The sequence below is a fragment of the Durotheca rogersii genome (assembly GCF_024521655.1).
Source record: "Durotheca rogersii strain YMJ 92031201 chromosome Unknown GGS23scaffold_10, whole genome shotgun sequence".
NCBI lineage: Eukaryota > Fungi > Ascomycota > Sordariomycetes > Xylariales > Xylariaceae > Durotheca > Durotheca rogersii.
This window is the reverse complement of record NW_026251241.1, coordinates 525,275-540,075: the sequence shown is the minus strand read 5'-3', so window position 1 is coordinate 540,075 and position 14,801 is coordinate 525,275. Positions and strand designations below refer to the sequence as shown.

Sequence of the window (14,801 nt, the reverse complement as noted above, 5' to 3'; positions counted from 1 at the left end):
TAGTAGATATATAGGTGCCTCTACCTGCCTAAGGTAGCCTACCCTCCTATGAGTACCTATGTACAATATTGTATGTATGCTTACCTTACCGGGTGTCATAAAAATGAAGGCAACTGAATGGAAGATACCCTTACCTAAATGATGACGAGTCCACCAAAATCCGCAATCCATACACCTTGGATCCCCCCGTCCCACGCCTCCCTCTATTTTCTCCCCCCCGCTCTTCGTTCTCACCTAGGCGTCATCCCACCCACTTTCACCGAAGCGGACGGGCTTGCGCGTGCGTGTCTCCAGGCCACGGGGTCCCTATTGGGCCGACTGCATCCACCGACCCGACAGTCAGGAAATCCTGACGGCGACGTCCGTCGAATCAGATCCCCAGTCCCGGCTGCGGGGACGCTGCATCCGCCTCGAGCTAGCCTGCCATGCAGAATATTCCCACGCCAACCGCCGGTCCGGAGGCGCTGTCCAGACCTGGCGGGGCCCGGGATGCGAATCCGGGCTCCTGTCGCACGACGACGACGAGCGCTGGGTGCGGCATGGGCGAGGTAGGGTGTATGTAGCATCTGCCTTTGTAAAAGTATATATGGCCTGGTCTCCTCCCGTCGTCGAGATGTCCGTCCCGTAGAACGAGAACGCGGGAGAAAAGACGACGAAGATGCCGGTTTATTATCGCTACTGAGCCTCCGGAGGAATTCGTGGGGTCTTCCGGATCCCGGGTGCCTCGTGTACAAAGGATCGCCAATCACGTCTTACTTGCATATTGCCATGAGGCGCAGTATTCCGTTCAGTTCTACGCAATGGCGATAACGAGAGGGGGGCAACCCGCTACTTTCGCTGTCCGCGCGCGTTACATCCGCTAACAATGACATATCTGACGCCACCTAGCCACAGAAAAGGCAACAGCCGCGGGAACGAGGGGTCTTAGCCAGTTTACCTGCTACGACGATGAGTAGTAATCTTCGCCATCCCACCCACACGTTCTCACCTCCCCGTTACGGATAGGCTCGGCAGATAGGCCTGTGTATCCTGCTGGGGTTCCTACGCCACGATCGGTTCGTTGAATGCGATGATAGCAACCCGTGAGGTCTGAAGCTGATACAAGCGCGAGTTCTATATATGAAGCCTCCCACCGTAACCCATCCTCAGCAGGGCGGTCGAAACGCCTCAATCCAACATATATCTATAACGGAATCATGGCCAAGGTCCTCTGATCAATCTGGATGCCGGGGAGATCCGTCGCGAACTGTAGCGACACGTTCCCACGCACATCTTTATCCCATATTGTCTGTACTCGGTGCATACGGGAGCTCACATTGCAACGTGTAGATGCCAAGTCCGCTAAACAAAAGGTATCTATCTGGTTTTCTCGTGCCGCCTGCATCGGCCACAGCATTGACTGCGACCAAAAAACGACGCCTTGGGGTCCTTGAAGCTAGGAGAGGTTTGCTCCCAGACCCCCGACTCTGACAATGGACTATGATATACATAAGGGGGCATCGACACGTGTAGCGGCAGGGGCCGTCTTGACACCTATGTGCCAGCCGTTTTTCGCTTCTTTGGTACCTGAGGCTCGTCACAAATTTCCTCTTTATCGGACATGATCTCGGCCTCGACGACGATGGGAAAGGGGCTGAGGACCTTACTTATATTTCCCCACCATTCCTCGCCGAAACGTCTATACCAGTCCACCGTGATCTTGAGGCCCTCGTCGAACGAAACTCTTGGTTCCCAGCCGAGATGTCTAAGTTTGGTGGCATCAACCGCATATCTATGATCGTTGAAGGGTCTATCATGGGTATATTTCACCCACTTGTTGAAGTCCTCTTGACTCTCGTTAGGGATGTTCATCTCCTTCAGCAACATCCGACAGAGCTCGATGTTGGAAATCTCGTCGTGCGATCCCACATTATAGATCTGGCCAAGCGCACCTTTGTGCAGAATGGTGTCAAAGGCATCGGCGGCATCGGCGGCATAGAGGTACCTCCGGGTGGGGCTTCCGTCCCCGTGAAGCACCGTCGGTCTTCGTCGGTTCAATAAGCATATGAATTTGGGGATGATCTCTGCTCTTCGGTTAGTCGGATAGGCGATTTTCACAACGGCATCCCGGCCTGTCACCTACTCTCGGGGAATTGGTGCGGCCCGTAAACATTGTTGCTTCTGACAACAATAACCGGAAGCTTGAAACTCTTCTTATACGAATTTACAAGCATCTCGGCGGCAGCCTTGCTCGCAGCGTAGGGGTTGGTGGGAGAGAGGATACTGGATTCCAGCAGGTCGTCGTCGTCGTCCTTTACCTCACCGTACACCTCGTCGGTAGAAATGTGGATGAATCGCTTGACCCCGACCTTCTTCGCACTCTCTAACATGACATGCGTCCCGTACACATTTGTATGGGTAAAGCCATAGGAGTTACCGAAACTCAGATCGACATGTGACTGAGCGGCGAAGTGGAAGATAGTGTCGATATTAAAGCGTTCCATGCAGTCGAGCACCTCGGAAGGGTTGGTGATATCCCCGTGATAGAAGGTGAAATTCCGCTTGTCGTTAAGAACGCGCGTGTTGTTCAACGAGGAACAGTAATCCAGCTTGTCAAAGGACACGATGTTGTATGCTTGGGGGTAGGTCAGAGTGAGGTGTCGAACAAGCCAACATGCGCTCGGGTGGCTGTTAGCTATATGCCCTCGAGCCCGGAGGCCGGTCGCAAGAACTCACATGAAGCCAGCACCACCAGTAATCATGATGTTCTTCACATCCGGCAAGGGATCGAACTTCGTCGACCCGACCAAGATAGGAGCCTGCTTCCAGATACCGTAGTCCTCGAAGAACCTGGGCTTCTGGACCCTGGCGGAGGCTGCATGCATAATGTCGTAGGTAAGTGCTTGCCCAAACTTGGCGGCGTTATGGTCCAAGACTTACTGTTCACCCCATTGGCGCCATCGATGGGCGGCGCGGCCATGATACCCAGGCCGGGGAGATCTCGGTATTTCACCAATCGGACTGCCAGTCTAGGCACAGGGGGGAACAAGCGAGGCGGACGGATACTCGGCGAGGAATAAGAAGTAGAAGGGAGGGGAGGAAGGGGGAGGAGGCGCAAGTGAAAGAACGGTAGTAGCTCGCGGGGAAATTTCAGGAGAGATGAGAAACAAGGTCCATTCTTTTCTTTCCCATGCGCCGGAGGAGCGTTGCAGGGTGAGTGTCTAGACGCAGATCTTTAGAGGAGATCGTTGCGGTTTGCAACTCTATGCCAGGTAAATTTCGACCTGTCCGACATCGAGGTCGCGGATAGCTTAGGAGAGGAAGGAGGGCGAGGATGGCCGGGCTATTTCTCGATCTTGATCTTGATCTACATATATAGGTAGGCCGCCCGTGATAATGCGCGCCGGCAGCCGAATGGGAGAGGGAGCGTCCGGTTCTCGTCTCGGTAGGGAAATAGGTAAAAACATGTGGGTGCCGGGAGGCAGAGAAAGCAGATGGATGGGCGGACGAGAATGCAGCTGATATATGCGTGTATGCATACGCGGACAGGCGAGAGCATGCCTGAGCTGTAGGCAGATGTGACGTGTAGACAAGACGAATTCGCGACCAACAGCCCTCCTCTCGTGATCGTAAGGGGACCGCGTGAGTATGAACGGGTCTGTATCTCAGACTTCGGACTATGCAGCCATGTAAGCAGGCTTGGAGGAACGGACAGCAACGTGTTGTTGGTTGTTGTGAATGGCTCGTCTAGTTGTTGGTTCAAATTAATTCGCCCAGTCAGTAGGTATCTTAGATGCACATGGTGAGGCATGCAACCTGACCTTCCGACCCGGATTAGTCTATATTGTTAGGTACCTACCTCCTAGCAGACCACCTTAGCTACCTTAGGTACTTATCGGCGGTGACGGTTCCGCACTGTCATGTAGGTAACCAGGCCGATGCCAGTCCGTCCGCAGGCGGAGACACACGCCTCACCTTCTAGGCACCTTAAAGGTAGGTAGGTAGGTAGGTAGGTATGTTTACTGCCCTATAATACAGGTATGTAGGTACCTAAGGCACTACAGAACAGCATGCTAGTATTATAGACGCATACCTCTAGGTACATCCCAAACGTCGCATCTGTTTCCGGTAGAGGTAGGTACCTAACCTAGCAACAGGCATTACCTTGGGTACCTCTAGAGGTTAGGTGCTTCAAGTAGGCTCTCTATCAGATACAGGTAGGTAGGTACCTATACACCATCATATTTGTATACTCATACCTGTTAAGCGTAATGTTGATACGGCCTACCTTAGGTACCTCCTAAGGTTAGGTACCACATGCATACTCTCGGGCCGTATTACGAGGCACCCGAAACCCTACGTCATGCCTTATAACTGCCTGCCCCCCCTGCCGATGCAGTGAGATGGGTAAGTTGGGGCGAGTTACCCTGTGTCGGAGGGCTAAACCGGCATGACTGGTCAATACTCCAAGCAGGCCTGATGTTAAATCTCTGTGAGAGGACGGCTACTCGGCAGCTGTGCTTCTCACATACAGGTACATATTCCTATCAGTGTACCGATAAACACCTGGCGTTCCGGTGGCCAACCCCGGACTAACGAAGATGCCTATGGCCGGAGGATTTTGTCTTCGAATCCCCCTCTCTGCTTTATCTCTGTTCTATGTGATTCAATACCTAAGCCTCATATACTACTATGCGCCTAGGCCTACCTCTAGCTATGACCTCGCCTTGCTAGTTGCTCACTCTTTTAGGCCCCTGTGGCGATGGTGCCTATCGATGTACGAGTCCATCAATCTCTCTATCAGGCCACAAGGCTAGAACCTACCGGTCAATTCAAGGCCAGAGCCGCAAGTGCGGCACTTCCGATCCTGTATCCGCGAGAGAAGGGGGGGGGCGGGGTACAAGGCAGCTGATGCTCGTACGAGGTAGGTACCTACCTAGGTAAAGCTGCAGAGCTCATGCATGGTTCATGGCTTGGATCCTGCTTCCCGATGCCTCTACGCATACACACCCATAATGTAGGTACGTTAGGTGTCTTATCTCGTAGGGACCGGAGTCGGGGATCCTTACCGTATTGCGTGCCTGGATGTGCCTCATAATAATAGGTGGCGCCCTTAAACAGGGAGACTCCTGATGATCGCAAGTTACCGGATCCCAACCATACCTTATTGGTATAATCCGGACTTGGCTTGTTTTGGTCAACGTGACGAAGGTGAACAGCGCGGGGAGACTCTAGCAAGGGCGGCACTTGGCAGCACCGTTGCCATTCTTACGTTGTAGGTACACACCTACCTACCTCTACCCAGGTACCTCTCCAGTCAACGCCTACACCAGGTATATATCGGGCATATACCAAGTACCTACCACCCAACATACCTGTTGGACCCGTGGGGTAGTGGGGATGGACCGATCACTGGATATATGCATACGGCGGCTTGCTTACGGGGCGCGATGCACTTTGCTACCCTTCTTTTGTTTGATATGGCATGCACTCATATGCCATCCAGATAGAACCCCTAACTTCCCAGTCGCCGGCCAAGTGGGGATGGGTCCGGTATATGTAGGTAACGCCGCTTACGGCACACTTGTCTTAGGTCGCTCCAGCATCCAGAACAAATTGTCCGTAGACAGGTGCCTAGCGGACTACCTGTGTTAGCTATGGGAAAGTCGAAGCAGTAAAGGCAATGTTGCGAGGTGGTATGTATAATCCTACTAGGAGGTACATACTCTCCCACTCATCCAGAATGGCGGATCAGAGAATGTCACCTTGGGCGTCGTGCAAATGCCACAGGTCTTGTCAGTATACCTTAGGTACCTCATGCCACAATAAATCGATGGGAGTATTCCTGACGAAACTATGATCCATTCCACCTCCCTCCTCTCTAACGTGGTACATCATTACTCGGAGGTCAATATCTCACATCACGTAGGGAATCCCACGTAGATGGGCATATGATGAAGTTTACATGATCTCCAACACGAGGAATGGAATCCGCGAGGTAGGGATGTATCCGACGTATCAAGCACGATGAAGTTGACCGGCCTGAACCACACAGATACAGAGGTACCTAGGTAGGCAGTCAAGAATTGCAGTGCCGGGAGTACCGTTTTGTTGAACATTTAAACCATGCCCATCACGTTCTTGCTAAAGTACCTAGGTACCTACCTGTTTTTTCCCTTCTGGTCCACTCCCGTCCCGCCCCCAGCGATTCCTGGATTCGGGGGCTCGGCACTCCCTGCATCACGACCCTCCGTTTCAATTTTTTTTTTCTCCCTTGGAAAATACAAAAATAACGATAAATAAGCGAGCACCTCATTTACGACTTGCAAGGTTGCGTTTCTGCGTGCCTAGATTGTCGCCTCCGCGTCTCGTTCCCGCTTAGCTGATCGGCTAAAATCGCATCCACCGCCTTGCCTGCATTCGTAGATGGACCTAACTTCCACTCTACGCTTCCCTACCCTCCACTCCAACTCTAAGCTGCATACAAGATATTAGATCCAAGATCTCCTTCGGGGTGATCCCCCAAGAACGTAGGTAAGACGCAGCCCATGTACCCATGTGGAGTACCAAAGGTGCTCTCATGTATGAAGAAACCAGCTCTCCCTACCTCCGACCTTCCTTTCTCCATGTCTGCTCCGTCCGCCGGCTAGGAATTGCGATCGGGAAACAGGTCGCCGCTCCGTCACATGTACTCCGCAACCCAGCATGGCATCTTTGAGCGGCCGCCTTGGGCGGCTCTCCCCCGCCGCTTCGTCGTCCACCGAAGGCCAAAATGAGAGAGATAGACCGAGAAGCTTCGACGGCATAGTTAAGGACTACGCTTCCGAACACCCCGTCGTGGGCGAGGGCTATATCGTGGACGCCGAGAAGGGCGAGGGCTTATTGCAGCAGCAGAGGGTCGATCAGCCAGCTCCGCGCTCTCCTACCCCCCAAGGTAGCTTTTCCTGGGCCGTCTTCTGGATCATGGTCAATACTCTAGCCACGATATCCATTGTGCGTTTGTCGGTTTCCTCACGCCGCGTGTCGTCTCTATCCCGTGGGCGCAACTGATCGCAGTGTCCTGCCAGGTATTCACAAATAAGGCTATATTTTCCGATCCTTCGTTGAAGCTCGCGCAGTTAACATTTGCCGCCTTCCACTTCTTCATGACGTGGCTGCTACTGTTCGTGTTGTCGCGGCCGCGACTCGCGTACTTCACACCTCGTCGCACCACCCTGCGGGAAATCATCCCCCTCTCTATCGCCATGTCTCTCAACGTGATCCTACCGAATTTATCCCTGGCCTTTTCCACCGTCACCTTCTATCAAGTTGCACGAATCCTGCTCACCCCCACCGTTGCGACCATGGACTTTATATTATACAAGTCCGTCTTACCTCCGAACGCGATACTAGCTCTGGTCCCGGCTTGCCTGGGGGTAGGCATGGTGTCCTACTACGATTCGCTGCCGACGGATGACGCCAAGGTAAAGACCACGTCAAGCTTGGGCGTGATGTTTGCCTTCAGCGGCATATTCGCATCGTCGCTCTACACCGTATGGATCAAGTGGTACCAGCGGAAGCTGCAAGTCTCGAGTATGCAACTGCTCTTTAACCAGGCGCCCGTCTCGGCATGTCTCCTCCTTTACGCTATCCCGTTTGTCGACGTATTTCCTGCGTGGTCTGAGGTCCCTGTGAACCGTTGGTTGATGATATTGATGGTAAGCCAAAGCTGAAGAAGGGGTCCATTCCGCGTGTTGGCCTCTAACGCTGCCTAGTCCGGCATATTCGCCGCGTTGATCAACCTGTCCCAGTTTTTCATCGTCGGCCAGGCCGGTCCGGTTTCAAGTACGGTTGTTGGTCACTTGAAAACGTGTCTTATCGTGGCGCTCGGTTGGGCAACGTCTGGGAGGTCGGTTGGCGACAAATCGGTCATCGGTATCTTCGTTGCGATAGGGGGCATCATTACGTGAGTTGGCGGGATCTTCCCTGGTGCTCACCCAACTAATCTAGTATCTACAGGTATTCCATTATAATGCTTCGGCTGGCCGTCCGAGGTCGTAGATAAAGCCGACAAGCCATGGCGGGGGGCGTTCTCTCTCTTTCTCTCTCTCTCTCTCGCGGAGTCAATACGGTAGACGCGGCGATTCGTATGGCATTTCATCCAGGGGATAGAGCTCTCTTTGGCTAGCCGGGTTTCGGTAAATCCATGATCTAGGCGTTGTCGGCGTCGTCGAAAGCGCCCGTCGTGGGCATGGTTTGCGGATTTAGGAAATGGGTGGTGGCGCTGGTGGGTTCGAGGCAAGCTATAACAAAATACCCGATAATGGCTTGAGATGTGTGGGACGTATATATAGGCGATACCATTCTATTTTCATGGGGTTTCCTGTACCGTCAATAACGACGACGGCCTCTCTTCGTTGGAGTTTATGGAGGTTTTGTTCACGGTGGATGGATCGGATCGCCCTGGCGGTGCCTCCAACACATTTGCCTACCTGCTTCCTTAAGTATCTCCCTGGGTAAGCTACCTAGAGGTACCTAGCACGTTCTTATATAGGTGCCTTCGCAAAGAGGTTCTAGAATCTGTAGATTGAGGTCCTAGTGACGGGCGTCTTGCCAGTTGAGATGATATTAGGTATTCCTACAGTACCTCCTACTATCTTACGTACCAGGTAACAACCTACCTAGAAGCCTACCTACCTAGGTATTACCTAATTCTGCCGCCCTCGCCGCTTTCGAATGATCATTCACTATTTAAACCCCCCGTTTCCCTCCATCTTGCCTCTTCTCTTCCCTTTCCCCTCAGCTCTCTTTGCCAATTGGCTTAGATCAAGCGTAGTATCTGTTCTGTTCAGTCTAATCTCTGGACCGGTCACACCGTGGCCTACTCTCTGATTACTCAAATTTTTGGATTCTAGGAGTTCCGAGTCCTCTGCGCTCGCGCATGGCCGTCCTCACCGTGTCCCTGGTACCGCACTACCTCCAGGCAACGCGAGCCTTGTCGCGCTTCTTTTCATTGCGGTCTCTAGCGTGCTCCAGGGGCGTGAAGAAGGGTTTGCCTACATAAGCTTGGCTTCTACGGATAGGTCAGTGAGCGGCCTGGCTTTCGCTCGAAAGCTTGCGTTTTGCTCGATGGGTCGATTCTTGCCAATCTGGGAGGAGCGCAAGCTTCGAAGACTTGCCAGCCCCAGGCCCGATGTCTCGAGTCAGTACGGCCGCCGTTCAGTACGTGTATGTTTGACACCGTAGATCTGGGAGCAGTCGCGAAAAGTTATCGGTTGGAGCAGGGGGCGGCCAACTCCATCAGGCAACACTGAAGTGCTACGGTGCGGCGCTGAGCGATCTCCAGGTCTGTGGGCACTAGGCCATGTTGGGACCTCGAGCTGTACTCATATGTATGTACGTTGGCAGCATGCCACCTAATCCCTACCTGTAAGGACCCGGCATACAGTGCCTACACACTATAGATAATACCTAGAAGCTGCTCCAGACGCCCGATCGAAGCGCATGACCTCACAGTGCAGTTCGCTGCCCTCTCCAGGCTGACCAGGGCGATCTCGACTTCTCTCGCAGCCTGCGACGAGCACATACAGTACGTTCAGGTTATAGAGACAGGCATGTACCTATGTACCCTACCTAATGTAACCAACCCTCGCCTGTTGTATGGCCGTGTACTTCGGTACATATACCTGCCCGTTTTTTTGTGTACCCTAGGTACCTACAATACCTGCATTACGTTTCAGTGTAGGTAAGCAGCATCCAGCTCCAAACTCCGACGACCAACCCGTCTCCGGTACCTACATGTCTTTGCCTACCTACCTACTCAGCTCCCTCACACACCTACCAAGTGAATCCGACACAGGGCGCTGAATGGAAGCCATTCTTGACACGGTCACCCCGTTCTTCTGAATTGAAAGTGTGAAGTTATCGCGTTGCTCATTCGAACTCCCCCGTCTCTTCCTCTTTAATCCCTACCCCCTCCCCCGCCTTTTTCTACTGCCGTCTCCATCATTCCGTCCTCCTCCACCACACGGAAGCATCAGGAATATCGGGAAACCAGACAAACCCTGATTCACATGAGAGCCATTGTCGCCGACACTACTCACAGACACAGCTTTGTCCGGCGCACTGCTGTGCTCGCAAGTGTGATTCAACATGTGGAACGACGAAGAAGACAATAATCCTTACGGCACCAGCTTTGATCGTCGTGACTCTGTTACTTCATCATCCGCCAACCCAGCTTCTCCGGAATCTCGCGACTGTAAGTTTGGTCCATTTCCTAGATCAAGCCTCTCCATCTGGATAGAATGAGGAGGAATAATGTGGCAATCAATAGCGCTGGATGATTCTCCTGACGAGGCTGATCCCGACTGGGAGCATGTAGACCAGCATCGCTTTGAGACCCCGAACACCCCGTCTTCCACCAGCGAAGATGTGCCGCCTCCTCCGACCTACGGCCGCCAAACCAGCGAAGTCGAGAGCGACGAGGAATTCGCCGCGCAGTCTCAACCTCGAAGGAAGCCGGGCGGCTACGACAGCCGCATTGAGCAGATACTCTACGAAAATCCGGAGCTTCCGATCTTGATCACCGACGCGGGGAAGAGCTTGGAGAATGGTGGCAAATACATCGTCTATACGATCAGAACGGGAGTATGCCCCCCCACCGTGACCTCGGTGCTTTCCCCCGTGGCTTACATGGAATACAGGACCTCGAAGTCCGACGCCGATATTCCGAATTTGCCTCGCTACGCGATGCCCTGATCAGGCTTCATCCCACCCTCATCATTCCCCCCATCCCGGAGAAGCATACCATGGCCGATTACGCCGCCAATCCAACCAACGCCAAGCAGGACCAGCAAATTATCGACCTAAGAAAGCGCATGCTGGCAGTGTTCCTGAATCGGTGCCGACACATGGAGCAGGTCCGAAACGACGGTGTCTTGCGAAAATTCCTCGACCCGAATGTTAGCTGGGTGGGTATACGGAGCATCATCGTGGTGTGCGTTCTTCCTACTAACTTGGGGATAGAACGAGGTCCTACATTCGCATCCCATTGCATCTATTCCCAAATCCATCATGAAAGCACCACCGCTGGACACCGCGAACCCGACGCCAGCACACGCATTTCTTCCCGTGCCGGCGTCTTCGGCGAAGCTCAGGGCACCCCCCAACCCCCCATCGGGACCGGTGTTCGATAACCCGAGCGCGATCCCGTCGCAGATACTCCGCCGATTCCCTCCTGATACGCACGACCTGGACGAGCAGGAATTGGACCCCTACTTTGTCTCGTACGAGACGTCCATCAAGGAATTAGAGCAGGCGCTCATGGGACCCATGGAGAAAGTCAACCGGCGCACGCTAACTCACTTGAGCTCTCTGTCTACGGACCTGTCGGATCTCGGTGCCAAATTCAATGCCTTCGCGCTCTCGGAACCGTCGCCGTCCCTTGCCGCGGCCATCGAGCGAGTCGGCCAAGCTGCGGACTCGTCCTACATAGCGACGGAGGAATTATCAACATCTCTGGGCGCAAGTTTCGCCGAGCCTATGCGGGAGAATGCACAGTTCGCTGGAGTGGTCCGCAACGTGCTACGTTATAGGGTTCTGAAGAGGGTCCAGCAGGAGATGGCCAATGATGAGCTTATCAAGAAGAAGGCCCTCTTGGACCAGTTGGAGAGTAGCGAGGCCGAGGCGAAGCGCATCGACCAGTACCTCAGCAACAGCCAGCAGATCGGAGGAAGTTATCCGGTGCACCCGCCTCGGAGATCGTCCAGCATGAGAGAAACGTCGACGCAACACCATAAGGAGGGCAGTGGCGAAGACACCGCCTCCATTGACTCGGATTTCCCGCCTACTCATGGGGATGTCTCCTCGGTACCCTCGGCGAGGGTCGGAGCGCCGGAGCGGACAGCTTCTAGCGCGATGCATAGGAAGGTCCCCAGCAGCAACTCCATCACCAACAAGATCTTTGGACCGCTGCGCCACGCGATCCAGGGCGTTGCCGACGTCGACCCGGAGAGAACGCGGCGCGATGCCATAGGGAAAACGAGAGAGAGCATCGAGCAACTCGAGCAGGCTCAAGTGGCGGCCGCACAAGACGTGAAGGACGCGAGCGCGAGCGTTCTGCACGATCTAAAGAGGTTCCAGAACGAGAAGGAGAACGATCTGAAGCGTTACATGGTAAGTCCACTTTTCACGTCGCCTCAATGCGTGACAGCCGAGCTGACAAATGGCGATTACAAGCTCGCCTATGCCAAGAGCCAAATCGAGTGGGCCAAGAAGAATAAAGAAACGTGGGAAGAGGCACGAGTCGAGATCGAGAAGATCGACGAGACGTAGCGTGTCGGTGTGCAGACAACTTGTAGCGGCCATGCCGCGATGGCGCCACGGAAGAGGGGGGGGGGGGAGGCATTGTATCATGTGACTATATACCTGCCTATCATTACAATTTGTATCCTCCGGGACAGATTGCCAATAAGACGAACATGGCCGGTGAGCTACGAGAGGCGCTGTGCCAGGCCGGCACGCCTCCCCGGAAGCCGGTGCTCTCTTCTTCGCGAGTGACCTCGAGACGCGCGGCTGTGCTACGTCTCAATCCATACAGGGCAGTCTGGGGAGTTTGGCGTTGGAGTGTGCTATACCCACATATACAGATAGGTCACAAAACAATACCTACAAATTTCGCAGTATTACGACGTCAGTTAAAGACGCGCATGCGTTGAGTGAAGGGGGTAATGGGAACAGATGTACGTAGACGGGTAGAAGCAGATCGAGATGCTCTAGTCCCCCCCTCTCACGGCCACGCTAAATCCCATGAATTCCTAGGCGGGTACATGACCTGCGATACGATACTGCCCTTCGTCTCTGCGTGACAGCGCATCTGCTTGCGTATCGTAGGCGGGGCATCGGGGCAGCTGGTGGGCCCCCTTACGCCATGCCCACGCTGTCCTACAACCTATCTGGCAGTGAGTGCGGTTGATGGTGTCGCCGCCACGCCAGGGACGAGCCTGGCGCGCGCATTCATACGCGTCCTACTTCCGCCTAGAGAGAGGGACAGAGAGGAGGCTTGGGTTACATATCTGCTGGCCGGATCCCTCGGTGCGGCCTACGCACATACATAGAGAGATACGTACATATGCACATATACCTGCGCCGAGTCGTCTCGCTACGTGGTTCGCGAGAGTTCGCTGCTGTACCTACCTCGGACATGTGTCAAAAGAACCGGCGATCCTGTCGTATTACGCGAAGGCCAAGTCCCAAGGCAAGAGAGGCCAAGGACGACGCCGCGCGCCCAGCCACCCGCGAACCGTCGAATCTGCGTAGGTCTGCGCAGGTCTGCGTGTACACCTATGGGCGATCGTCTTCACCGGCGTACGCACACGCCACGGCGACGTTAAGTTGCGGCCGGATGCGATGACGATATCCCTATCCCGAGGGCAACGGCCTGGTAGGCAGGTGGGGACGTATTTGTGTCGAGGGCCGGCGGGATCCTTGGCCGTGGAAGAAACAGATCGGGTTCGCGGCGTCGGCGGTGTGTGTGCTAGGTATGTATGTGAGTAGGCTAGGCACCTGCAAGTATAAGTAGAGAGGTTGGTGAAGGTCGGAGAGGTTGCGGGTGTTGGTAAGGAGGTGTGGAGGTATACAGAGAGAGGTGTAGAGCGTGTGTGGACAGGGGGGAAAGGGGTAGGCCTAGGAGAAGTGTAGATAAGCGGTCGGGTTTAGAGATGCTCGAAGCGCACTCTCTTATTCCTTCCGCTTCTCCTCTACTCCTCCTACGCTGCCGAGCCACGCATTCTATCCCCCTCCTCCTGCCCTCCTGCCCTCCTCGCTCGTCACCATCGCGCGCCGTCGTCGCGCGGGTTCCCCCGGGTATCCGGAATAGGGCCAAGCCCAGCAAGGCCACGCCCCCTCCTGGCCTGCTGACGGGCTGACCTGCCCGCCCTAGGTCAGGCATGCGCTCGGCAAGCGGGAGGGCAGTGTGCACATAGGTACGACTTACTACGGCTTGCGTAGAGCCGCACAAGCTCCCTGGGCAGCGCGGGCCAAGAAGGGCGAGTTTGCCTGTGGCCTCGTTCGCGCCGCGGACGCGCATTCGCCAGCGATCGCTTTACCGCCCGGATCGTGGCGCTCCCAGTGGGCCCTCCCGCTTGGCGGTTGGCTCAGTAATGCCGCGTCCCCCCGGCAGCGTCCAATCGGCCGGAGTAATTTGGGATGGATTTTCCCCGTGGGTCGGTCGGTCAAGATCCAGAGAGCCGTCGTCGGGAGGGTGGATGGGTGGGCGGGTAAGTAGGGAAACGGAAAGAGGCGTAGAGCATGTGGGAGGCTACCTTAGTTAAATGTGCCACCTAGATAGATATTCGCGTAATAGTCATATTCTGGGCACCCATATACGTACACACACTCATATTTGTAGGTATGCGGTATGCATTCTGTGGTTTCATCGAAAGGGATTGATCAGATGGATTTGGGCTTGTACAGCCCCCCCCCCCTTGGCCCGCCAAAATTAGCCCTTCGTTTCCCGAGATTGCGCCCACACATCCGGGAGGTACGTACTACCGGGAGGTACGTAATGCGTGCAAATTACGCCTATAAGGACCTCGGGTACCTGACACGGTAGGTACCTAGGTAGGCAGGTACGGGGGGTAGTAGTGTACTACGTAATACAACATACATAGCGTGTACCGTGACTACCTTAGTAGAAGAGGTGGTGACGTAGTAGCTGCCTACCTTAGGCAGGTTTCATCTTACTAGGTAGGTACCTACCTGCCTACCTATTGCCTAGTTAGGAGGTATCTTCAGAGGTGGATGGAAGGTGTGGATGCAATAGGTAGGTAGGTACTTACCTAGGT

The 14,801-nt window shown here is 54.4% G+C and overlaps 3 protein-coding genes across 3 annotated transcripts; 2 read left to right on the top strand and 1 right to left on the bottom strand.

The window, feature by feature from the left end:
- Positions 1-1,483: 1,483 nt before the first annotated feature.
- GGS23DRAFT_52801 (NAD(P)-binding protein) lies at positions 1,484-3,152 on the bottom strand. The gene is made up of 4 exons (XM_051514700.1): positions 2,920-3,152; positions 2,716-2,854; positions 2,123-2,658; positions 1,484-2,063 (listed from the first exon to the last, which is right to left on the bottom strand). The coding sequence occupies exons 1-4, from the start codon at positions 2,957-2,959 to the stop codon at positions 1,534-1,536; spliced, it is 1,245 nt and encodes a 414-aa protein (XP_051371808.1). The 5' UTR covers positions 2,960-3,152; the 3' UTR covers positions 1,484-1,533.
- Positions 3,153-6,220: 3,068 nt separating this feature from the next.
- GGS23DRAFT_52737 (uncharacterized protein) lies at positions 6,221-8,126 on the top strand. Its single transcript, XM_051514695.1, has 4 exons — positions 6,221-6,972; positions 7,047-7,676; positions 7,734-7,924; positions 7,978-8,126. The coding sequence occupies exons 1-4, from the start codon at positions 6,685-6,687 to the stop codon at positions 8,021-8,023; spliced, it is 1,155 nt and encodes a 384-aa protein (XP_051371807.1). The 5' UTR covers positions 6,221-6,684; the 3' UTR covers positions 8,024-8,126.
- Positions 8,127-9,909: 1,783 nt separating this feature from the next.
- GGS23DRAFT_52653 (uncharacterized protein) lies at positions 9,910-12,835 on the top strand. Its single transcript, XM_051514687.1, has 5 exons — positions 9,910-10,216; positions 10,292-10,605; positions 10,662-10,928; positions 10,984-12,132; positions 12,196-12,835. Exons 1-5 carry the CDS (start codon positions 10,111-10,113, stop codon positions 12,289-12,291), a joined length of 1,932 nt encoding a protein of 643 aa, XP_051371806.1. The 5' UTR covers positions 9,910-10,110; the 3' UTR covers positions 12,292-12,835.
- Positions 12,836-14,801: the final 1,966 nt, after the last annotated feature.